Below are 26,110 nucleotides of genomic sequence, written 5' to 3'. Positions count from 1 at the left end.
GTGTGTAAGTAATCCACCTAGCCTGCACACGATTGGGCAAATAAACACAGCCAAGCCAACTAATCTTATTTGGACGGAAACCGGAGCACCTGGAGGAAACCCATGCAGACGCATGAAAAATGTGCAAACTCCACACACAGCTGCGAGAGCCCGAGGATGGAATGGAATCCAAGCTCTTAGTGCTGAGGTGAGGCGGTGCTTACCATCGAGGCACTCTGCTGCCCTCGGCTAGGGGGGGACGTTTGTTTTGTTTTCGATTCTATTAACTTGTTGTGCTCTGATTCATTGCTACATTATGAAAGAGCAAGTCACCACAGTTCCAATTTCTCAGCAGAGAGAGAGAGAGAGAGAGAGAGATGACTAATGGTGAGTTTGATTTAACTTTTTATCGCTGCGTTTTTTTAAAATAAATGTGATGAGGGCGTCTCCAGCATTTATTAGCTATCTCTAATTGCCCAAGGGCAGTTCAATGTGGGTCTGGAAAGCAGCTTCCTTACAGGGCATCTTGTCACAGGCTGGGGCGTGGTTTATTGGGATGGGTGGCTCTGTGTGCTGTCTGGCTGCAGGTTCACGGATCCAGGCTGTATTCCTGGGCGGTTCCTCATTCTACTCCCCCCGGCAACACAGTATCTGCAGTTCCCTTTATCACTATTCCACGAACGGTCGGAGCAAAGCAGAAACCGGGCAGGCAACAGTGAGGGGAGCCCGGTCTCCGAGCAAGAAACGACGGAATATTCGCCGGTTTTCGGCGCAGGAGAGGGGTTACGCGGGGACAGCAGAAAGGGTTTACGACGGGAGTGTAGAAACGGCTGAGGGGTTACAGAGGGGTGAGTTGGAGCAGGAGAGATATTAGAGGAGGAGCGGAACTCCAGAGGGAGTGAAAGTCTGAAGAAACTCTCTCGAGTCTCGGGAAGACACGAATCTAACCAGGAGAAGGGATTGGCTGGTGCGATCTATCCAGCAAATTGCAGTCTTCCTTCCCCATGACCTTTGGAGGGGGGTGAGAGGGTGTCCAGCGCAGAGACAGAGCGTCTATTCTGCATTTAACTATTCCTTAAAGGTTGGGCGCACAACCCTCCGCAAACTGCCATGCCCAAGCTGAGCCGGTATTGTCCCCGCCGGTTGAGCCTCAAGTCAGCGCTGTCCACGCTTGGCGTGATCTTGTGCCTCTCGTTCCTGGCCCTGACTGAAACGGGCTGGCTGCCCCTCGGGCTGGTGAAGCCAGGCGCTGGTGCAATGCAGGGGCACCTCCTCCTGGTCGAGGAGAACTCCACCTGTTGGCAGATCATCCAAGGGGACAGGCAGGAGGTGGAAAAGGCCCTCCTTAATTCCATTACTGTCTCCCTCAAGCGCCAAGCAGTGACTGAAGGTTATTATCTGGACATGACCCGAAATTGCAATTCCTTTGTGAGGGCCCGCAAGTATATCACTGTCCCCCTCAGCCCTGAGGAAGCAAACTTCCCCTTGGCTTACTCCATGGTCATCCACAGTAGCATTGAGATGTTCGAGAGGCTTCTACGAAGCGTTTACGCCCCACAGAATGTCTACTGCATCCACGTCGACCGTAAGTCTCCGAGTCAATTTCATGCGGCCGTCCGGGCCATCGCTTCGTGTTTCCACAACGTCTTTGTCGCAGCCAAGCTAGAATCGGTCACCTATGCTGCCTGGTCCAGAGTTCAGGCAGATCTCAACTGCATGGAGGAGCTATTGGAGAGCCCTGTCCCCTGGAGGTACTTTATCAACACGTGTGGCCAAGACTTCCCCCTGAAGACCAACCGGGAGATAGTTCGCAGCCTCAAAGCTATGAACGGGTCCAATGTGATTGAGTCGGACCCCCCGCCACAGCACAAAAAGGTAAACGTCTTCCCGTCTGCTGGTCCTGTCTTCATCCAAGTGTTTTTTTCACCCTCCCTCCATCACATTTCTCTCTCTTCACCATTCACTCCCTTGTGTGCAAAGACAGGTTGGGTTACACCGTCAGACCCCAAGATACAGGAGTAGAAATTAGGCCATTCGGCCAATTGAGCCTGCTCCACCATTCAGTCATGGCTGATAAGTTCCTCAACGCATTCTCTGGCTTTCTCACCGTAACACTTTAAGTTCTTGATAATCAAGAACCTATCTATTGTAGACTTCAATATTCTCAGTGACTTGGCCTCCACAGCCGTCTGTGGCAGAGAATTGGGGATAATGGGAACTGCAGATGCTGGAGATTCCAAGATAATAAAATGTGAGGCTGGATGAACACGGCAGGCCAAGCAGCATCTCAGGAGCACAAAAGCTGACGTTTCGGGCCGAGACCCTTCATCAGAGAGGGGGATGGGGGGAGGGAACTGGAATAAATAGGGAGAGAGGGGGAGGCGGACCGAAGATGAAGAGTAAAGAAGATAGGTGGGGAGGGGATAGGTCAGTCCAGGGAAGACGGACAGATCAAGGAGGTGGGATGAGGTTAGTAGGTAGCGGCGGGTGCGGCTTGGGGTGGGAGGAAGGGATGGGTGAGAGGAAGAACCGGTTAGGGAGGCAGAGACAGGTTGGACTGGTTTTGGGATGCAGTGGGTGGGGGGGAAGAGCTGGGCTGGTTGTGTGGTGCAGTGGGGGGAGGGGATGAACTGGGCTGGTTTAGGGATGCAGTAGGGGAAGGGGAGATTTTGAAACTGGTGAAGTCCACATTGATACCATATGGCTGCAGGGTTCCCAGGCGGAATATGAGTTGCTGTTCCTGCAACCTTCGGGTGGCATCATTGTGGCAGTGCAGGAGGCCCATGATGGACATGTCATCAAGAGAATGGGAGGGGGAGTGGAAATGGTTTGCGACTGGGAGGTGCAGTTGTTTGTTGCGAACTGAGCGGAGGTGTTCTGCAAAGCGGTCCCCAAGCCTCCGCTTGGTTTCCCCAATGTAGAGGAAGCCGCACCGGGTACAGTGGATTCAGTATACCACATTGGCAGATGTGCAGGTGAACCTCTGCTTAATGTGGAATGTCATCTTGGGGCCTGGGATAGGGGTGAGGGAGGAGGTGTGGGGACAAGTGTAGCATTTCCTGCGGTTGCAGGGGAAGGTGCCGGGTGTGGTGGGGTTGGAGGGCAGTGTGGAGCGAACAAGGGAGTCACGGAGAGAGTGGTCTCTCCGGAAAGCAGACAGGGGAGGGGATGGAAAAATGTCTTGGGTGGTGGGGTCGGATTGTAAATGGCGGAAGTGTCGGAGGATAATGCGTTGTATCCGGAGGTTGGTAGGGTGGTGTGTGAGAACGAGGGGGATCCTCTTGGGGCGGTTGTGGCGGGGGCGGGGTGTGAGGGATGTGTCGCGGGAAATGCGGGAGACGCGGTCAAGAGCGTTCTCGATCACCGTGGGGGGAAAGTTGGGGTCCTTAAAGAACTTGGACATCTGGGATGTGCGGGAGTGGAATGTCTTATCGTGGGAGCAGATGCGGCGGAGGCGGAGGAATTGGGAATAGGGGATGGAAATTTTGCAGGAGGGTGGGTGGGAGGAGGTGTATTTCGAATAAGTGGAAGGGTGGCTTAGTAATTTTGCCAATGACACGAAGGTTGGTGGAGTTGTAGACAGCATGGAGGGTTGTAGGTTGCAACAGGACGTTGAGAGGATACAGAGCTAGGTAAAGAAGTGGCAGATAGCATTCAAACTCGACAAATGTTAAGTGATTGATTTTGGAAGGTTGAATTTGAATGCAGAATACAGGGTTAATGGCAGGATTCTTGGCAGTATGGAGGAACAGAGGGATCTTGGGGTCCACGTCCATAGATCCCTCAGCGTTGCCACCCAAGTTGATAGTGTTGTCAAGAAGGCGTATGGTGTGTTGGCTTTCACTGGCAGGGGGATTGAGTTTAAGAGCCATGAGGTCATGCCACAGCTCCATAAAACTCTGGTTAGACCACACTTGGTGTAATGTGTTCAGTTCTGGTCACCTCATTATAGGAAAGATGTGGAAGCCTCAGGGAGGGTGCAGAGGAGATTTACCAGGATGCTGCCTGGACTGGAGGGTGGGTCTTATGAGGAAATGTTGAGGGAGCTCGGGCTTTTCTCATTGGAGTGAAGAAGGATAAGAAGTGACTTAATGGAGGTGTGCAACATGTTGAGAGAAAGAGTGGATAGCCAGAGACTTTTTCCCAGGCTGCAAATGACTATTGTGAGGGGGTATAACTTTAAGGTGTTGGGAGAACGGTATAGAGGAGATGTCAGAGGTAGGTTTTTTAACACAGCATGGTGGGCATGAAGAATGCACTGCTGGCAGTGGTAGTGGAGTCAGATACTTTGGAGACTTTTAAGTGACTCTTGGAAAGGCACATGGAGGATAGTAAAATGTGGGGTATGCAGGGTAGATTGATCTTAGTCAGATAATAGATAGACACAACATCATGGGCCGAAAGGCCTGTATTGTGCTGTAATGTTCGATGTTTTGTATCTATCAGCCAGGGTTCCTTGATTAGACCAGACTAACAGCTTCTATCAGGGAACTCTGACTCTGATGTCTACCGACTGACCTCATTAAAACACGACTGACAGTGTACAAAGGGATGTCAAGGTAGGCAACCAGGTACCAGTCCAACCTGTCTCTGCCTCCCTAACCTGTTCTTCCCCTCAACCATCCCTTCCTCCCACCCCAAGCCGCACCTCCATCTCTTACCTACTAACCTCATCCCACCTCCTTGACCTGTCCGTCTTCCCTGGACTGACCTATCCCCTCCCTACCTCCCTGCCTCCCCACCTATACTCTCCTCTCCACCTGTCTTCTTTTCTCTCCATCTTCGGTCCGCCTTCCCACCCCACCCCCACCCCCACCCCACCCCGCTATTTATTCCAGAACCCTCACCCCATCCCCCTCTCTGATGAAGGGTCTGGGCCCGAAACGTCAGCTTTTGTGCTCCTGAGATGCTGCTGGGCCTGCTGTGTTCATCCAGCCTCACATTTTATTATCAAGGCAGGCAGACAGGAGTCTGGAAGAACACAGCAAGCCAGACAGCATCTGGAGGAAAAGAGAAGTCAACATGCCTAAAGAAGGGTAACACCTGAAACATTGACTACCTCTTTGCTGCAGATGCTGCTTGGCTTGCTGTATTCTTCCAGACACCCGTTTGTTTACCTTGGATTCCAGAATCTTCAGGGTTTTTTTTTGTCTGTTACAAAAGGTGTCTACGGCTTAAGTGTTCAAAGCAATGTCAGGAGGTGAATAGTGAACAAAAGAATGCAGGTAGGTTAAGTGACCATGAAGGGATGTACCACATTGAGTACAATATAGTACGTACACTTTTCAAAATAAATGCACTGTATTTGTTAAAGTGGATTTGATTTCTGAGATATCTGGTACAAAGTGATCTGGGTGTCCCAATACTCATCACAAAACCTATACAGTACAGCAAATAATTCAGAAGGCAAATGAAACATTGATGTGTTTTGAATGTATAATAGAATATAAGAGTGAGTAAGTTTTAACAGTGCCGAAAAGGGCCTTGATGCGACCGCAGCAGAATTATCCTGTATATATTTCTCTCATTTTAAAAAGTAATGTAATTATGTTGACAGCAATGCGGGAAGTTGCACTTGCTTTGTTCCTGGAATGAAGGACTTATCTTATGAAGAAAGGGTGATCGCGTTGTCTTTTACACATCTTAAGTTTGGAAATCTGAGCGGAGACCTTTTTTGAAATGAATAAAGTTCTCTGAGGAGACATGAGAGTTTTTGCTGGGAGAATGCTTTCTCTTGCAAGTACGACAAGATGTTCTATAGCATAAGATATCATCATAGAATCATACAGCATGGAAACAGACCCTTCAGTCCAACTTGTCCATACCAATTAGGTATCCTAAATGGAAGTTGTCCCATTTTTGTGTTTGGCCCATATTCCTCTAAATCTTTCCTATTCATGCCATCTTTTAAATCTTGTAATTGTATCCACCTCTACCACTTCTTTTGGCAGCTCGTTCCATATTTGCACCGTCCTCAAGTCCCTTTTAAATCATTCCCGTCTCCCCTTAAAACTATGCCCTTCAGTTTTCCTGAAAGGCTTTTCACTCGCTTTCACCCCGTCATTTTAGAGACATCTATGGGCCACCCCTCAGCCTCCAGCAGTCTGGTGTGAAAAGTCGCAGCCCATCCAGCGTCTCCTTGTAACTTGAGCCATCTAGCCCCAGCAACCATCCTTGGAAATCTTTTCTGCATCCTTTGCAGTTTAACAACATCCTTCCTATAGTGTGGTGTCCACAATTGTACCCAGTACTCCAAAAGTGGCCTCACCAATGCCTTGCTATTTTTCTGAGAGGGCTGGTGTACCGTGGAAATATTTTCCACAGCGAAGGCTGAGTTGACAATTTATTCAAGGCTGAGTAAGATAGCTTTTATAAAAATAAAGCTAAGGATCTCCGGGACAAGCATTAAAAAAGTGGAATTGAAGTCACAACTGGCAGAGCCATGATATTTATTGAATGGTAGAGCAGGTTTCAGGTGATGAATGGCTTACTTTAGCTCTTGTACTGGTGGAGACAGCTATGCCTCAGTTCCAGTAAAGAGTAGAGTGTTTTCTCACCAGCCAGCAGAGGAAAGGGCCTTGCTGACCATTCTGATAACATAAACGTTGAGTTAATCTCGCTCTGCGCTAGCCACAGAATTAGAGAATTTTTGTGGAAGGTGGCGTTTCAGCCCATTGTGCCTGCAATTATTCTATATCTTGTTCCAAACTCCGGCATTTCCCTGAACACGCTCAAATATCTGAATAACCATCCAATGCATGTCTTGAATGCCTCAATTAAATGTGCCTCCAGCACATTTCCATGCAGTGCATTTTTCACACAGTAAGTAATTTGGGTGAAAAAGACTTTTTTTCTCACCCCTCCTTTGCTTCATTGGCATATCACATGAAATGTCTGGCCCTTATGTTTCTTTATTTTCTGAGCAGGAGCAGTTTCTCCCAATCTTCTGTCCAAACTCCTTTTAGGTTTTGAAAATCACGTTCAGACTTCCGTCTCAGCTGCCTTCTCTCCAACGAGAACAACTTCAAACCGTCCTCATTACCGAAGTTTCTCATTCCTGAACCATTCCAGTGAATTGCTTCCGCACTCTCTCTAATGCAATATTTCAAAATCACTTGGAATGCCAACAGATATTCAGATCAATTTATGACTTTGGATTTCATTAATCTTTACAGCCATGATAGGAAATCATGTCCTTTTATCACATCATTTCACAATGGCTTACATACGCCCTTATAGCCATGATGATTTCACTCCATAGATAATTGACTTTGATGACATACCTGAATGACTTGGAGGAAGGAAGGAAATGTACTGTTGTGGAATTTGCAACAACAAAAAGAAAATGGAAAGGCAGGCTGAGTGAGGGATACAAACAGTTTAAAGAGAGATTTTGATTTGATGTGACTTGGAGTCATAAAACATAGAAACAGACCCTTCTGTCCAACTTGTCCATGCCAACCAAATATCCTAACTTCATCTAGTCAGCATTTGGCCCATCTCCCTCTTAACCCTTCCTATTGATGTACCCATTTAGCTGCCTTTTAAATGTTGTAATTGTACCAGTCCACCACTTCCTCTGGCAGCTCATTTGCATACATATACCACCCGCTATGTGAAAAAATGTGCCCCTTTGGTCCATTTTAAATCTTTCCCCTGTCATCTTCAACTTATGCCGTCTAGTTTTGGACTCACCCTGGGAAAAAGACCTTGTTTTTTTTCTGAACCCTTTCAGGTTTCACAACATGCTTCCTTTAGCAGGAGACCAGAATTGCATGCAGTATTCCAAAAGTGATGGAACCAATGTCAAGTACATGACCTCCTATATTCAGTGCACTGACCAATAAAAGGCAAGCACAGCATCACTACCTTCGCTACCCTGTCTAACTGTGACTCAATTTCCAAGGAACCATGAGCCTGCACTCCAAGGTCTCTTTGTTCACAACACTCCCTGGGACCTTACCATTAAATGTATAAGTCCTGCCCTGATTTGTCTTTTCAAAGTGCAGCACCTCATACTTATCTAAATTAAACTCCACCTGCCGCTATTCAGCCCATTGGCCCACCTGATCAAGATCCTGTTGTACTCCGAGGTTGACTGGATTTATTACAGTCATGTATATCGAGGTACAGGTAAGTGTTGTCTGATGTGCTTCACAGGCAGATATTGATAGGCTAAGTTGTCAAAAATGCTCACCAAATAGAGTACAATGTGGGAAAATGTGAAGTTGTCTGGGGAAGGGATAAAAAGAACAATGTTATGTAAATCAATAAAGTTGCAACACAAAGGGACTTGGGGAACTTGTGCGTGGAACACTGAAAGCTAGCACACAGGCAGCAGGTTATCAGCAAGGGCAATGGAATATTGGATGAAAACAGAAATTGAGAGAAAGTCAGCAGGCCGGGCAGCATCTATGGAGAGAAAACAGTCAGTGTTTCAAGTCTGTTGACCCTCCTTCATAACTGAAACAGAATGCTGGGGCCCTTATTTCAAGGGGGTTGGAGGAGAAGAGTAGGGGAGTCTTACTGCAACTGTGCAAGGTGCTAGTGAGACCGTATCTGAAGTACCGTGAGCAGTTTTGGTCCCCCTTTTTCAGGAAAGATCCTTCGTTGAAGGAAGTTCAGAGAATGTTCTCTAGGATGGTCCCTACTGTGGGGGGTTTGTGTCTGAGGAACAAAGGTTAAACAGGCTGGGATTCTACTCACTGGAGTCTAGGAGAATGAGACGTGATCTCACTGAAACATTCAGGATTCTTATTGGGCTTTAAAGGGTAAATACTGCGAGGATGTCTTCCGCGCCCCCCCACCCAAGGGAGAGTCTAGAACCAGAGGGCATCAACTCAGAATAAAGGGGTACCAACTCAAGATTGAGATGAGGATGAATTTCTTCTCTTTAAAGGGTTGTGAGTCTTTGGAACTCTTTTTTTCCACAGAGAGCTGTGAGGCCAGAGTCCTGGTGTATATTTAAAGCGGGGATAGATACATTCTTGGGGAATTAAGGGTTATAGGGAAAGGGCAGGAAGGTGGATGTGAGGAACGTTGAATCAGCTGTGATTCTATTGAATAGTGGAGCAGGCTTGAGGGGCCGAACAGCCTACTCCTGCCTCTACTTTATGTTCTTTATATATGCTAACCGTTTCAAAGATGTAATGGCACACCTCTGGAACAGGTGGGATTTGAATTTGGGTCTCCTGGGCTCATACCACACGGACCCTGGTTTACCTGATGACATGAGCTTGACTTCAATGCTTGCAGTTATGGCTGCAATTCACATCAACCCACCTTAGAGTTAATGAAGAGAAGATGGTGCTAATTTGCAAAAGGCAAATGTCCCGCCTGGTTTAATGCACTGATGTAGTAGCTGAGAATTTTAATGCAGGTAATATTGTCTGAACTGAATTCAAGGAAGCATTTTACTCGGCACCAGATAAAGGGCTGGACAGAAAAATTTATAACACAAGTCTTGATTCATGGATCTTATTTTGGACAGGAGTTTGCTAAGTGGTAATGTTCCCCTCGTTGGGCCATAGAAACATCAAGACTAGGAGCAGGAGAGAATGATTCAGTCCTTCATCAGGCCCACCATGCTGTATGATAGTGGCCAATCCGCTATCTCAGCGCAGTACTCCAACTTACTCCCCATGCTTCTCATTCTTCTGACATTTAAACACTTGTCACTCACCTTCTTGGATATATTCAGTGACTCAACCTCCACAGATTTCTGTGGTAGAGAATTCCATAAGTTCACTTTTCTTCAAATGAAAAAATGTTTCCTCAGCTTCGCCCTAAATAGACCTAGAAACGTGTGAACAATGAAGACAGGAGGAAGCCATTCAGCCCTTCGTGCCTGCTCTGCCACTCATCACGATCAATCCTGGTAGTCCAACTCCACATCCTAAACCTGCTTTCTCCCCGTTAACTTTGATGCCAATCACCCCAAATGCTATATCTAACCGCCTCTTGAATACATTCTATGTTTTGGCATCAACTGCTTCCTGTGATAATGAATTGCACAGGTTGACTATTAGTTGGATGAAGAAATGTCTCCTCATTTCCATTCTAATGGTCTACCCCTAAATCCTCAGGCTGGTGACTCCTGGTTCTGGACACACTCACCATCGGAAACATCCTCCCTGCATCTACCGTGTCTAGTCTTGGTGGTATTTTATTAGTCTGTATGAGATTGCCCTCTCATTTGCATGAACTCTAGCAAAAACAATCCTAACCTGGTCAATCTTTCCTCAGAAGTCAGTCTTGTCATCTCCAGAATCAGCCTGGTAAAACTTTGCTGTACTCCCTCAAGAGCAAAAGCACCCTTCCTCTGAAAAGGAGACCAAAACTGCCCACAATATTATAAGTGTGGCCTCACCAAAGCCCGAGTTGACTGTACAACATATTCCTGCTCCTGTACGCTCAACCGCTCACAATGAAGGTCCCTGTACTATTTGCCTTCTTTACCGCCTGCTGCATCTGCACACTTAGCTTCATTGACTGGTGCAGAAGGACACCCAGGTCCCACTGAATATTCCCCTCTCCTAATTCATAACCATTCAGGTAGTTCTGTTTTTTTCAATACATAAGTGCTATAAATCCTGTATTATGAGAGAAAATGCTAATATTTGGGGGTGATGATAAACCTGGAGGATTGGCAAATGGTGAGGGTGGTACGAATTGTCCACAGCCACCAGAATGCACAGTCAGCATGCAGTTGGAGGTTAATACAGAAGCGTGTGAGGTGATATGTTTTGGGAGAAGGGATGTGGGGATGTAATAGAGACATAATGGCGCAACTGTAAATAATCCCCAGGATTAGACGGATCTGGTGATAAGCATTCATTTATATTTGAAGCTGTAGGAGGCCTGAAGAGTGCAGCAAAGCATAAGGCTTCATTAATAGAGGCATTGATGCCAGTAAACAGTTGAATTATGCTGCATGTAGCATTGGTTTAGCCCCACTTGGATGATTACATCCAATTCTAGTCACAGTGAAATGATGTGAGGGCCCTCAGGACAGTGGGAAGAGGAGATTTTGCAGAATGGTGTCAGAGTTTTGTTGGCTGGCTCAGTTGGAAAGGTCAATGATTTTTCCATTGGAGTAAAGAAGTTTGGGTACAGGATTAGCACAAGGTAATGAAGCCAAGGGAATACACTTAACCGTTCACCAGTTGTACAAGTGCAGTGGAATGCACACGCAAGATTTTGGGTTAGAGGCATGGTCAGGAGATCTCAGGAATTGAAAAGCAAATGAAGTCTAAACTCAGTGCATTCATCAACAGTAACATTGACAGGTTACAAGGGACAGTAAAGTGAGAATTGTAAGTAAGACTGGAAAGGTTAGGCTAATTTAGGAAGATAATGGAGTCTGAGAGGAGATTGATCAGAAGTGTATGAGATGATGGCAAGTTCTGATGTCAGGTGGATTTTTAAAAAAAAAGCTACTCCCACATGCACAAGGAACAAGAGGAGCCCATTAGGCATTTTGAGCCTGCTCCACCATTCACATTCTTGCATATCCTTGATAATCCTAACTCCCTGTTGGCAACCAAGACTCCTTACCACTCATGACTTGATATGACAAGGACTGAGAGTAAAAGATATCCTTTGACACGGTGTGTGGTGTCCTTCCCTCCAAGGCAGCAGCTGTGGATTCAACTCCCACTCCTGGGGTGGGACAAGCCTGAGACAAATAACCAGGTATGTCAATGTCAGGAGTCAACTCCTCACTATTTGGATGCGGTGCAGTAACGAATATGAAAGTGTCTTCACTGTATTTGTGAGGCACGCAGGGTTGTGGGCCAAGTGCAGCAAAATGTGACGATAATAGCTAGGAGTTTGATGGTTTGACTGTTCTGAGGAAGGGTTAGCAGGCCCGAAATGTTAACACTGTTGTTTCCTTCACAGATGCTGCCGGACCTGCTGAGCTTTTCCCGGAGCTTTGTTTTTGTTCCTGATTTAGAGAATCCGCAGTTGTTTCAGTTTTTAGTCTGGAAAATGGGACCAGAACAGCGAGGAGGTTGTTTTTTGGCCAGTGGGTTGACAAAGAATCAAAGGATCCCTTTTTGTTCTGGTGCTCTAGACTTCATACAGCAGAGCTTGAAGTTTATTTTGGGAGCCAGATCCACTGGGAGAGTTTGAGGATGAGTTTTATGTTTGTGAAGCAAATGACCATTGGGAGATGGTTTGAGATGCAGGGACATGGGGGAAAAGGGAAGAGAGTGGCACTAGGTGATGGGAGCAACGGAGGCCCGAGGGGCTGAATGGCTTTGTTCATCGGTATAGGCGATGTTTCACTGAGAGAAGGAGCGCATGTGGATTACGATGGCGCAGGGCAGGAGGACAGCACAGAGGAATTGAGAGATAACTCCAGGCGAAGTTGGTAAGCTGTTTGTTTATAGTTTCTCATCTCTCTCACACTCTCTCTTGTGCTTGCCTTTTAGAAACGTTGGCAATACCACTACGTTATCCACAACGAGGTGGTCTTAACAGCACAACTGAAGGACCAGCCGAATATCAGCTCCCCTGTTTTCGTGGGCAGCGCCTATATCATGGCCACCAGAGAGTTTGTCAGCTATGTGTTTGCCAGTGCTGAGGTCCAGGCCTTCCTCAAGTGGTCGGAGGACACGTACAGTCCGGATGAGCATGTGTGGGCAACCCTGCTGAGAATGCCCAATGTGCCTGGCTCTATCTCATACACCCAAGGAACCACCAGGACCCTTGGTCGGGCAGTGAAGTGGTCCTTTGAGGCAGGTAACATGGCAAGTGGTGCCCTGTACCCTCCCTGCACAGGAAGGTATCGCCACCTGATTTGTGTGTACGGGGCAGGAGATCTACAGTGGGTCGTCCACCAGAGACCTTTCTTTGCAAACAAGTTTGACCCAGACATGGACAACACGGCAGTGCAGTGCATGGAGGAATATCTCCGAAACCGGACAGTTGGTGAAACTGCAACTGGATTGGGGGTTGAGACAGAGTAAATTTGGGCAATGGTGGTGGATGAGACGGAGGAAATACAGTGTGGACCAGTCACTATGGGACTGGATACGATAACACTGGTGGCTGTAATAGCAGGCACTGTGAGACTGGGCACTGTAATATTGGGCATTGTGGAGACTGGTCACTGTAATACTATCCACAGTAACACTGAGTGCTATGAGACTTAGCAATGTAAATGTTAAGCACTGAGACTGGACACTGAGATTGGTTAAATAACCATCAGTATTTTTCTCATTTTTGACTCAGAACTCTGAGTCGAAGTTGAGAATTGAAATTTGAACAGCAGCTTTTTCTTCTTTCTGAACCAACCAGGAAAGGCAAACGACTGGTGCTGTTAGGAACTGGCCTGGAAAGATAATGCAGGTGAATTACTGTTCTTAAGAACAATGTAGATTTTTCAGCACTGAGATGTTATTCTGCTCAGGGACTGACAGCTGGATGGATATTGAATTGGTCATTCAGTAAGAGGAATGCTGCTGGTCAGGCAACCACAGAGAATGTTTTCTCTTTCTTCCTCACCAATGAGTGACCTCACTCTGACTGACTGGGTTTTGGGCTTGGAGGAAGTGTTTCTTTGGAAGTTGCTGGACTGGGCTGGTTTCCATTTTCTTTAATCCTTTGGCTTTGTCCAGTTATTTTCCCAGTTATCAACTTGTTAAACAGTCTGAGACAGGAATCCAAGTCATAAGAAATGTGTAAAAGTCTGCGGAGGTCTGCAGACGTTGTTTGGATTGGTTGGTGACTTTGGAATTCAGACATAGCATACGGTTTTTGCGCCTGTAATACCAACCAGCAAAGGATTTCATGAAGGCCCACTGTTTATCATTAAAACTGTTAGCAACTGGCAAATTACGATTATTTAAAAATGTATCCTTTCACTGTGTCGGTGTGTGAGTAATGGGTTTATGATCAAAGAAGATTGGGGTTAGATCAAATGTTTGTAACATTACCTTATTTGTGTAAATTCTGCTAAAGTTACATGGTTAATAAATTATTAATTTGCGTTTGGAGTTATAAACTTGATGCCCAAGGTCTGTTACTTGTGAATTCTGCTTGGGAACAACTGAACGATCTTGAGAGTCAATGAATGGTTGATTTTCATTGTTGCAAACCCAGTGATAGGGAGGCTGATTTGGTTTTGCTTGTTAGCTCGGTGTCATGAGTGGACATGAAGTCTGGACACTGCAATGCCAGATATCATAACTCTAGACGCTGTTCCTCCAGACACACACACTACGCTGTGAGATTAGACTGTGACACTGGCTGCAATAATGCTGGATATTGGATGCTGTAACTCTAGATGCTGACACTAACACGAGAAATAGTTCTGGATGTGAGTTTGCTCGCTGAGCTGGAAGATTTGTTTTCAGATGTTTCGTCACCATTCTAGGTAACATCATCAGTGAGCCTCTGGTGAAGCGCTGGTGTTATGTCCTGCTTTCTATTTATCTGTTTAGGTTTCCTTGAGTTGGTGATGTCATTTCCTGTCCTTGTTCTCAGGAGGGTGGTAGATGGGTTCCAAATCAATGATTTTTTTGATGGAGTTCCGTTTGGAATGCCATGCTTCTAGGAATTCACGTGGGTGTCTCTGTTTAGCTTGTCCTCGGATGGCTGTGTTGTCCCAATCAGTGGTATCCTTCCTCATCTGTTTGCAAGGATGCTAGTGATAATGACCCACTGTCTTTTTGTGACGTGACCCACTATCACTAGCAGTCTTGCATACAGATGAGGAAGGACACCACTTTGATTGGGAGAACACATCCATCCTAGAACAAGCCAAACAGAGACACGCACAAGAATTTCTACAAGCATGGCATTCCAAACAGAACTCCATCAAAAAAACACATTGATTTGGAACCCATCTACCACCTTCCTGAGAACAAGGACAGGAAATGACATCACCAACTCAAGGAAACCTAAACAGATAAATAGAAAGCAGGACATAACACCAGTGCTTCACTGGAGGTTCATTGATGTTACCCTGAATGGTGACGCAACATCTGAAAACCAACCTTCCAGCTCAGCGAGCAAACATAACATGGAACATTACAGCACAGTACAGGCCCTTCGGCCTTCGATGGTGTGCTGACCTGTCATTACCAATCTGAAGCCCATCTAACCTACATGGACGTACATGGAATAGTGTAGGTTAGATGGGCTTGATCGGTATGACAGGTCGGCACAATATCGAGGGCCGAAGGGCCTGTACTATGCTCTAATGTTCTATGTTAACCTACACTATTCCATGTACATCCATATGCCTGCCCAATGACGACTTAAATGCACTTAAAGTCGGTGAATCTACTAGCGTTGCAGGCAAAGCGTTCCATTCCCTTACTACTCTGAGTAAAGAAACTACCTCTGACATCTGTCCTATATCTTTCACCCCTCAATTTAAAGCTATGCCCCCTCGTGCTCGCCGTCACCATCCTAGGAAAAAGGCTCTCCCTATCCACCCTATCTGACCCTCTGATTATTTTATATGTTTCAACTAAGTCACCTCTCAACTTTCTTCTCTCTAAGGAAAACAGCTTCAAGTCCCTCAGCCTTTCCTCATAAGACCTTCCCGCCATACCAGGCAACATCCTAGTAAATCTCTTCTGCACCCTTTCCAAAGCTTCCACATCCTTCTTATAATGCGGTGACCAGAACATCAACCTGAGCTACAAATCTTCTCAAAACTCACTAGAAATAGTAGTGAAACAGGACATCATTTGGATGCAGATAAAAATAAAGAGTCGAAAAGAAAACAAACAATACGAAATCTGTTTGTAGAAATGGGAACTAAACAAGCTTGAATCAGATATGATTATGGCTGTTCAATGAACAGAAATCAGGACATTGCAGTGAGCCACAACATGAGAAGTCCAATAATTTAATATGATTAACTCTGTACTAGAAGTTGAATGAGTTGCAGAAACAGGTGCCCTGTGATAGACAGGACTATGAAAGTGACAGCATCCAGGTCAATGTCAAGTGTCAGAAGAATCACTGGATATAAGTGGAAAGGCACTGGGCAGGGGGAGAAAAAGAAATCGAGCCAATGTTCTGTGGACATGAGTTCGAATCCCACCATGGCAGATGGTGGAATTTGAATTCAATTTCAGGTTAAAACAGAGTCTCTCCCATTAAAACATTGTCGTGAAAGCTCATCTGATCTACTGATGTGCTTTAGGGAAGGAAATTTGCATTTTTAAATGGACTGGCTTACATGTGACTCCAGAACCACAGCAATGTGCTTGACCCTTAACTGTCCTCTGGGTAACTGGAGATGGACAATAAATGCCGGCCTGACCAGTGGTTTGTGCATTCATGAATAAATTGAAATAAATTTTGTCTAGCTCTGCTATCCTCCAGGTAAACTTCCTGTCCTGTGCCAGCTCTCCAACATAGTGTTGAATTCTTCAACACTGCAATTCAGTTCAGGTCCCAGTTCAACATTTAGTTCTATTAATAAGTTTTGTGTAGCTCTGATTTTTAATATTTGCTTCTGATTAGTTGCGTCAAGTGTTTACTTGTGATCATCATTATTTATTAATTTGTTAAATGTCAAAAATCATAGAATTCCTACACTGCAGAAAGAGACCATTTTGGCCCACCAGTTCTGCACCGACTCTCCAGAGTTTCCCACCCAGATCCACTCCATTCTTGTAATCCTGTATTTCCAGTGACTAATCCATCTAACCTATCTTAACCAATCTTTGGACTGTGGGAGGAAGCTAGAGCTGCCGAGAGGAAACCCGTGCAGACATGGAGAGAATGTACAAACTCCACGCAGTCACCCAAGGCTGGAATTGAACCCAAGTGCCTGGCACTGTGCGCCACCATGCTGCCCACATGACACCAGACTCCGTGCTTCATGTTCTGTTCCCCAAGGTGCATGTTGAGACAAACATCGACTGCACCTGGAGGGCCATCAACTCAGTGAAAGATGCTCTTTGGTCGGTCTGAAACTTTGGTATTCCAAAACAAGGAGATGCCCTGACCAAGTGTTGCAGACTGGCACAGTCCAAGTTTCAGGACAGGTGCTGAGGGAGGCATTGAAGCTTGGGGCAGCTGTCACCAAGGCACAGTGGGGAAAGACCACTGAGGTCTTTCTGCCCAAGTTAAATGAGGGTCTGTTCAGTTAACAGACTTTTCCAGTGCCTCAGTGATAAGTAAATATAATCTCAAACGAGTAATGGATGCATTTGGTTTATTTGTTGTATCGAGTCAAACCCCAATGTTTGTTTGTTTCCTTGATATACTACTGTACAAAACTGAATTGTGTTTGTGACAATGTATATAAAGATATTCTTTATGGATAAATGACCCTTTTCGGAAACCTCAGCTGGTGCAGGAATTGAAATTGTGATGTAGTCATCACAAATGCAGCTGTCCAGCTAACTGAGCTAATGTAGTCAAATAAGGACTCTGGTGGCACAGTGATAGTGCCCCGAGCTCTGACCCAAGAAGTGTGCTTTCAAGCCTTAATTGTTTCAGTGGTATGTAATAACATTTCTGGTCAGTTTGATTAGAAAATCTACACTAATACAAGGATACAACTGGGCTTTGGGTTTCTTCTTCAGGGCTGATGAGCTTGGAGTATATGCATTAAGTCTCACTCTCAGTCTCTTTGTTTTGGTTAGACCCCACCAGGTGACAGAGTAGGCTTTGTATTTCCCTAAGTCCCCACCTAACCTGTCTATCACAGTCTTCATCTGACAACTTTACCACCATGCCCATACCTCACCCCACCGCCTCATTCCAACCCCAGATGTATGAAGAAAGCATGTCAGGTCTACTCGTCCACTGTCTCCAAGAAAGCCGGTGTTATTTACATCAGTAACCCCCTCGCATGATTCCTTTCCCTCACGTCATATGATTCCTTTCCATTCTCTGTCATCTCCCATCTTTTATATATAGTTGTGCTCTTTCAGTATTGTAGTTCCCTCGGCATCCTCGCCTTCTAACTCCAATCCGACAAGTAAATTTCCATGTTCCCTCCTGCAGCAGTAGTCCCTGATCACCACTTCTCGACTTTGAGTCCCTGGATCGATGAGGCTGTATTCCGATGAGAGGTTGCACCTGGACCCAGAGGGCAGACTGTTAATGGCACTGAAGAATTACGATTCCCTCAGAAGCTGCCGAACCTGCTGAGCTTCTCCAGGGACAACAAGGTGTATAGTAGGTCAAAGAGCAGGAAGGCTGATGTTTCGGGCCTACACCCTCCTTCAGTTTCTGCAGGGATTTCTCTTCACGTTCACATTTCTCACCAAATGGCATTCCTTGGGCGGGACCTTGCTTCCTAATGGCCGCAATATCAGGATTGACAGACTCTTTGACCAATCAGAGCTGGATGAATGCTCAGGCCCTCCCTGAGAGGTCACGCGCAGTCTCGAGGCCCAGCCGTTCAACCGGCTGAGCGCGAACTTCTGTGCTGAGGTGGGTCTGGAGATGCAAGTGGTGAATCGGTGTCACAGGAACCCAGCAATTTTTGTGTTGAGAATTCTCGGCACCTAGTTCCTCCTCGACAGTTGGTTGAATAGGAATCCATATATTAATGAGGTGAGATTTAGTAAGAAAGACATCATCAGAAAAACACATACAAAAAAGCAAAGAGTAGTGGGAAACTGGTAGACTGGGAAATCTTTAAAGGCCAACAGAAAGCCACAAAAGAGTTATAAAGAAAAGTCAGATTATGAGAGTAAACTAGCTCAGAATATAAAAACAGGCAGCAAAAGTTTCTATAAATATGTAAATCGGAAGAGTGGCGACGGTAGACATTGGTTCTTTTAGCAGATGAGAAGGCCAATTTAATACCTGGGAATGAGGAGATAGCTGAGACGTTATTTTGTGTTGGTCTTCACTGTGTGAGACAAATAATATGCCAAAAACTAATGGCAAGAAAGTTATAGCAGGTGAGGACCTAGAAACTGTCACTATCGCTAAGGAGGCAGTGCTGGGCAAGCAAATGGAGCTAAAAGTAGACAAGTCCCCTGGCCCTGATGAAATGCATCCTCGGGTACTAAAACAGGGGAAATTGCAAATGCACTTGTAATTATTTACCAAAGTTCACTGGACTCTGGGGTGGTTCACGCAGATGGAAAACAGCCAATGTGACGACACTTGCTTTAAAAAAGGAAGTAGACAAAAAGCAGGTCACTCTCAACCAGTAAGCTCAACTTCAATAGTGGGGAAAATGCTTGGATCTATCATTTAAGGGAGAAATAGCAAGACATAAATTGTCCCATTGGGAACACCCAGCATAGGTTGATGAAAGGTATGTCATGTTTAACTAATTTGGTGGAATTCTCTGAGGACATTATTTGCATGGTGGACAATCTGGAACCTGTGGATGTGGTGTATCTGGATTTCTAGAAGGCATTTGATAAGGTGCTACATCAAAGGCAGCTACATGAGATAAGTTTGCCTGGTATTGCAGGTAATGTATTGGCATAGATCGAGGATTGGTTGACCAGTAGAAAGCATAGATTAGGGGTAAATGGGTGTTTTTTTCTGGTTGGCGGTCAGTGGCTCGTGGTGTGCCGCAGGGATTAGCGTTGGGACCTCAACTGTTTACATAGATGATTTGGAGCTCAGGACTAAGTGTGGTGTGTCCAAATTTGCAGATGACACTAAGGTGAGTGGTTGAGCAAAGTGTGCAGAAGACACTGAAAGCCTGCAGAGGCATCCAGATAGTCTGAGTGGGTAAAGTTCTGGCAGATGGAGTACAATGTTAATAAGTGTGAGGTCATCCATTTTGGTGGGAACAACAGCAAAATGGAGTATATTTTAAATGGTAAAAACATTTGGAGCACACTGCTGTGCAAAGGGACTTGGTTTCTGTGTGCATTGATTGCTGAAGGTGGGATTGCAGGTGCATTAAAAAGGCAAATGGAATTTTTTTCTGCTATTGCTCGTGGGATGGAGTTTAAAAACAGGGAGGCTATGCTGCAGCTGTATAGGGTCCTGGTGAGGCCACACTGGAGTCCTGTGTGCAGTTTTGGTCTCCTTACTTGAAAAGAGATATACTAGCACTGGAGGGGGTGCAGAGTAGATTCACTCAGTTGATTCCAGAGTTGAGAGGCTCGGATTATGAGGAGAGACTGAGTAGACTGGGCTTCTACTCATTGGAATTCAGAAGATTGAGGGGAGATCTTTACAGAAACATGTAAGATTATGAAGGGAACAGATAAAGTGGAGGTAGGGAGGTTGTTTCTGCCAGCAGGTGAAACTAGGACTAGAGGGCATCACCTCAAAATAAAGGGAAGCAGATGTAGGACTGAGGTCAGGATGAACTTCTTCACCCAAAGGGTTGTGAATCTGTGGAATTCCCTGCCCAGTGAAGTGGTTGAAGCTACCTCACAGAATGTTTTTAAGGCAAAGCTGGGTAAATTTTTGACCAGTAAAGCAATTCAGTGTCATGGTGAGTCATCTCAGGCAACCAGCTTGTAACTGATGTCCATTTCAAGCCCACCGACTCCCACAGCTACCTAGAATACACCTCCTCCCACCCACCCTCCTGCAAAAATTCCATCCCCTATTCCCAATTCCTCCGCCTCCGCCGCATCTGCTCCCACGATAAGACATTCCACTCCCGCACATCCCAGATGTCCCAGTTCTTTAAGGACCGCAACTTTCCCCCCACAGTGATCGAGAACGCCCTTGACCGCGTCTCCCGCATTTCCCGCGACACATCCCTCACACCCCGCCCCCGCCACAACCGCCCCAAGAGGATCCCCCTCGTTCTCACACACCACCCCACCAACCTCCGGATACAACGCATTATCCTCCGACACTTCCGCCATTTACAATCCGACCCCACCACCCAAGACATTTTCCCATCCCCTCCCCTGTCTGCTTTCCGGAGAGACCACTCTCTCCGTGACTCCCTTGTTCGCTCCACACTGCCCTCCAACCCCACCACACCCGGCACCTTCCCCTGCAACCGCAGGAAATGCTACACTTGTCCCCACACCTCCTCCCTCACCCCCATCCCAGGCCCCAAGATGACATTCCACATTAAGCAGAGGTTCACCTGCACATCTGCCAATGTGGTATACTGCATCCACTGTACCCGGTGCGGCTTCCTCTACATTGGGGAAACCAAGTGGTGGCAGAGAATTCCCTGGCTGAAGGCGTATTCAGTGTTCAAAGGGATGTGTAGGTTAAAAGTGTACAAAGGGATAGAGACTGATTACAAGAGTACAAAGGAATGTATGTGGTTAGGAGTGGACAAAGGAATGTAAGTTCAGTTAAGAGCACGTAAAGGGTTGTCATTACGTTGACAGTGAAATAACTCCTCGGAGACCAGTAGCCCATCACCAACTCACCCTTAATTTACACATGGAGAGCAATGTAGCTACTTCTGAGCCAGCTCTCAGTGAACAGAACCTCTGACCGTTTTTTGTATGGAGGGAACTTGTGGACGGAGTCAGAGAAGGTCCTTAATGAATACTTTGCCTCAGTATTCACCAGTGAGGGCCCTTGATGTTTGAGGATGGTATGAAGCAGGTGGATATGCTTGAACAGGTTGATGTTAGGAAAGAGGATGTGCTAGAAATTTTGAACACCATGAGGATAGACAGGTCCCCCTGTTCAAGACGGGATATACACAAGGTTGCTGCAGAGAGTGAGGGACGAGATTGCCAAAGGGGCAGCAATGATCTTTGCATCCTCACTGTCCACTGGAGTAGTACCAGGAGTTTGGAGGGCAGCAAATGTCATTCCCTTGTTCAAGAAAGGGAATAAGGGATAATCCTAGAAATTACAGACCGGTCAGTCTGTCTTCTGTGCTGGTCAAATTATTGGAGAGGATTCTGAGAGATAGTATTTATGATTATTTGGTAAAGCACAGTTTGGTTGAAATAGTCAGCATGGCTTTGAGACAGATTATGCTTCACAAGCCTTATTGAACTCTTTGATGTTTTTTGTCAGATACTCAATGAAGGCAGAGCAGTGGATGGGGTGTAAGTGGATTTTAGCAAGGCATTTGGTGAAGTTCCTCGTGGAAGGCTCATTCAGGAAGTAAGGAGGCATGGGATTCAGGGAAATTTGGCTGTCTGGATACAAAAACTGGTTGTTCAATAGAAGATAAAGGGTGGTAGTAGATGAACGTTTTCAGCCTGGAGCTCGGTGACCAGTGTTGTTCTGCATGTATCTGTCCTGGGACTTCTGCTCTTTGTAATCTTTTTATAAATGACTTGGAAGTGGAAGGGTGGCTTAGTAATTTTGCCAATGACACGAAGGTTGGTGGAGTTGTAGACAGCATGGAGGGTTGTAGGTTGCAACAGGATGTTGAGAGGATACAGAGCTAGGTAAAGAAGTGGCAGATAGCATTCAAACTCGACAAATGTTAAGTGATTGATTTTGGAAGGTTGAATTTGAATGCAGAATACAGGGTTAATGGCAGGATTCTTGGCAGTATGGAGGAACAGAGGGATCTTGGGGTCCACGTCCATAGATCCCTCAGCGTTGCCACCCAAGTTGATAGTGTTGTCAAGAAGGCGTATGGTGTGTTGGCTTTCACTGGCAGGGGGATTGAGTTTAAGAGCCATGAGGTCACGCCACAGCTCCATAAAACTCTGGTTAGACCACACTTGGTGTAATGTGTTCAGTTCTGGTCACCTCATTATAGGAAAGATGTGGAAGCCTCAGGGAGGGTGCAGAGGAGATTTACCAGGATGCTGCCTGGACTGGAGGGTGGGTCTTATGAGGAAATGTTGAGGGAGCTCGGGCTTTTCTCATTGGAGTGAAGAAGGATAAGAAGTGACTTAATGGAGGTGTGCAACATGTTGAGAGAAAGAGTGGATAGCCAGAGACTTTTTCCCAGGCTGCAAATGACTATTGTGAGGGGGTATAACTTTAAGGTGTTGGGAGAACGGTATAGGGGAGATGTCAGAGGTAGGTTTTTTAACACAGCATGGTGGGCATGAAGAATGCACTGCTGGCAGTGGTAGTGGAGTCAGATACTTTGGAGACTTTTAAGTGACTCTTGGAAAGGCACATAGAGGATAGTAAAATGTGGGGTATGCAGGGTAGATTGATCTTAGTTAGATAATAGATAGACACAACATCATGGGCCGAAAGGCCTGTATTGTGCTGTAATGTTCGATGTTTTGTATCTGTCAGCCAGGGTTCCTTGATTAGACCAGACTAACAGCTTCTATCAGGGAACTCTGACTCTGATGTCTACCGACTGACCTCATTAAAACACGACTGACAGTGTACAAAGGGATGTCAAGGTAGGCAACCAGGTACCAGTCCAACCTGTCTCTGCCTCCCTAACCTGTTCTTCCCCTCAACCATCCCTTCCTCCCACCCCAAGCCGCACCTCCATCTCTTACCTACTAACCTCATCCCACCTCCTTGACCTGTCCGTCTTCCCTGGACTGACCTATCCCCTCCCTACCTCCCTACCTCCCCACCTATACTCTCCTCTCCACCTGTCTTCTTTTCTCTCCATCTTCGGTCCGCCTTCCCACCCCACCCCCACCCCCACCCCACCCCGCTATTTATTCCAGAACCCTCACCCCATCCCCCTCTCTGATGAAGGGTCTGGGCCCGAAACGTCAGCTTTTGTGCTCCTGAGATGCTGCTGGGCCTGCTGTGTTCATCCAGCCTCACATTTTATTATCAAGGCAGGCAGACAGGAGTCTGGAAGAACACAGCAAGCCAGACAGCATCTGGAGGAAAAGAGAAGTCAACATGCCTAAAGAAGGGTAACACCTGAAACATTGACTACCTCTTTGCTGCAGATGCTGCTTGGCTTGCTGTATTCTTCCAGACACCCGTTTGTTTACCTTGGATTCCAGAATCTTCAGAGGTTTTTTTTTGTCTGTTACAAAAGGTGTCTACGGCTTAAGTGTTCAAAGCAATGTCAGGAGGTGAATAGTGAACAAAAGAATGCAGGTAGGTTAAGTGACCATGAAGGGATGTACCACATTGAGTACAATATAGTACGTACACTTTTCAAAATAAATGCACTGTATTTGTTAAAGTGGATTTGATTTCTGAGATATCTGGTACAAAGTGATCTGGGTGTCCCAATACTCATCACAAAACCTATACAGTACAGCAAATAATTCAGAAGGCAAATGAAACATTGATGTGTTTTGAATGTATAATAGAATATAAGAGTGAGTAAGTTTTAACAGTGCCGAAAAGGGCCGTGATGCGACCGCAGCAGAATTATCCTGTATATATTTCTCTCATTTTAAAAAGTAATGTAATTATGTTGACAGCAATGCGGGAAGTTGCACTTGCTTTGTTCCTGGAATGAAGGACTTATCTTATGAAGAAAGGGTGATCGCGTTGTCTTTTACACATCTTAAGTTTGGAAATCTGAGCGGAGACCTTTTTTGAAATGAATAAAGTTCTCTGAGGAGACATGAGAGTTTTTGCTGGGAGAATGCTTTCTCTTGCAAGTACGACAAGATGTTCTATAGCATAAGATATCATCATAGAATCATACAGCATGGAAACAGACCCTTCAGTCCAACTTGTCCATACCAATTAGGTATCCTAAATGGAAGTTGTCCCATTTTTGTGTTTGGCCCATATTCCTCTAAATCTTTCCTATTCATGCCATCTTTTAAATCTTGTAATTGTATCCACCTCTACCACTTCTTTTGGCAGCTCGTTCCATATTTGCACCGCCCTCAAGTCCCTTTTAAATCATTCCCGTCTCCCCTTAAAACTATGCCCTTCAGTTTTCCTGAAAGGCTTTTCACTCGCTTTCACCCCGTCATTTTAGAGACATCTATGGGCCACCCCTCAGCCTCCAGCAGTCTGGTGTGAAAAGTCGCAGCCCATCCAGCGTCTCCTTGTAACTTGAGCCATCTAACCCCAGCAACCATCCTTGGAAATCTTTTCTGCATCCTTTGCAGTTTAACAACATCCTTCCTATAGTGTGGTGTCCACAATTGTACCCAGTACTCCAAAAGTGGCCTCACCAATGCCTTGCTATTTTTCTGAGAGGGCTGGTGTACCGTGGAAATATTTTCCACAGCGAAGGCTGAGTTGACAATTTATTCAAGGCTGAGTAAGATAGCTTTTATAAAAATAAAGCTAAGGATCTCCGGGACAATCATTAAAAAAGTGGAATTGAAGTCACAACTGGCAGAGCCATGATATTTATTGAATGGTAGAGCAGGTTTCAGGTGATGAATGGCTTACTTTAGCTCTTGTACTGGTGGAGACAGCTATGCCTCAGTTCCAGTAAAGAGTAGAGCGTTTTCTCACCAGCCAGCAGAGGAAAGGGCCTTGCTGACCATTCTGATAACATAAACGTTGAGTTAATCTCGCTCTGCGCTAGCCACAGAATTAGAGAATTTTTGTGGAAGGTGGCCTTTCAGCCCATTGTGCCTGCAATTATTCTATATCTTGTTCCAAACTCCTGCATTTCCCTGAACACGCTCAAATATCTGAATAACCATCCAATGCATGTCTTGAATGCCTTAATTAAATGTGCCTCCAGCACATTTCCATGCAGTGCATTTTTCACACAGTAAGTAATTTGGGTGAAAAAGACTTTTTTTCTCACCCCTCCTTTGCTTCATTGGCATATCACATGAAATGTCTGGCCCTTATGTTTCTTTATTTTCTGAGCAGGAGCAGTTTCTCCCAATCTTCTGTCCAAACTCCTTTTAGGTTTTGAAAATCACGTTCAGACTTCCGTCTCAGCTGCCTTCTCTCCAACGAGAACAACTTCAAACCGTCCTCATTACCGAAGTTTCTCATTCCTGAACCATTCCAGTGAATTGCTTCCGCACTCTCTCTAATGCAATATTTCAAAATCACTTGGAATGCCAACAGATATTCAGATCAATTTATGACTTTGGATTTCATTAATCTTTACAGCCATGATAGGAAATGATGTCCTTTTATCACATCATTTCACAATGGCTTACATACGCCCTTATAGCCATGATGATTTCACTCCATAGATAATTGACTTTGATGACATACCTGAATGACTTGGAGGAAGGAAGGAAATGTACTGTTGTGGAATTTGCAACAACAAAAAGAAAATGGAAAGGCAGGCTGAGTGAGGGATACAAACAGTTTAAAGAGAGATTTTGATTTGATGTGACTTGGAGTCATAAAACATAGAAACAGACCCTTCTGTCCAACTTGTCCATGCCAACCAAATATC

General features: G+C 45.7%; 1 protein-coding gene across 2 annotated transcripts in view; it reads left to right on the top strand.

Annotated features, from left to right (window-relative positions):
• The first annotated feature begins 577 nt into the window (after positions 1–577).
• LOC132207409 (beta-1,3-galactosyl-O-glycosyl-glycoprotein beta-1,6-N-acetylglucosaminyltransferase 3-like) overlaps positions 578–26,110 on the top strand; it is a 56,741-nt gene continuing 31,208 nt past the window's right edge. The window contains exons 1-2 of one of the 2 annotated variants that reach the window (XM_059642920.1): positions 578–1,854; positions 12,417–13,891. In XM_059642920.1, the coding sequence (XP_059498903.1) occupies positions 1,090–1,854; positions 12,417–12,953 (1,302 nt within the window). In that variant the 5' untranslated portion in view covers positions 578–1,089 and the 3' untranslated portion in view covers positions 12,954–13,891. Of the gene's footprint in view, positions 1,855–12,416; positions 13,892–26,110 lie in introns of those variants that run through there. The other variant, XM_059642921.1, reaches the window with a different exon arrangement.

This window comes from Stegostoma tigrinum, chromosome 46 (assembly GCF_030684315.1).
Source record: "Stegostoma tigrinum isolate sSteTig4 chromosome 46, sSteTig4.hap1, whole genome shotgun sequence".
In the NCBI taxonomy this organism is placed as follows: domain Eukaryota; kingdom Metazoa; phylum Chordata; class Chondrichthyes; order Orectolobiformes; family Stegostomatidae; genus Stegostoma; species Stegostoma tigrinum.
Note: the sequence above shows the minus strand (reverse complement) of the source record. Positions and strands in the feature narration are given on the sequence as shown.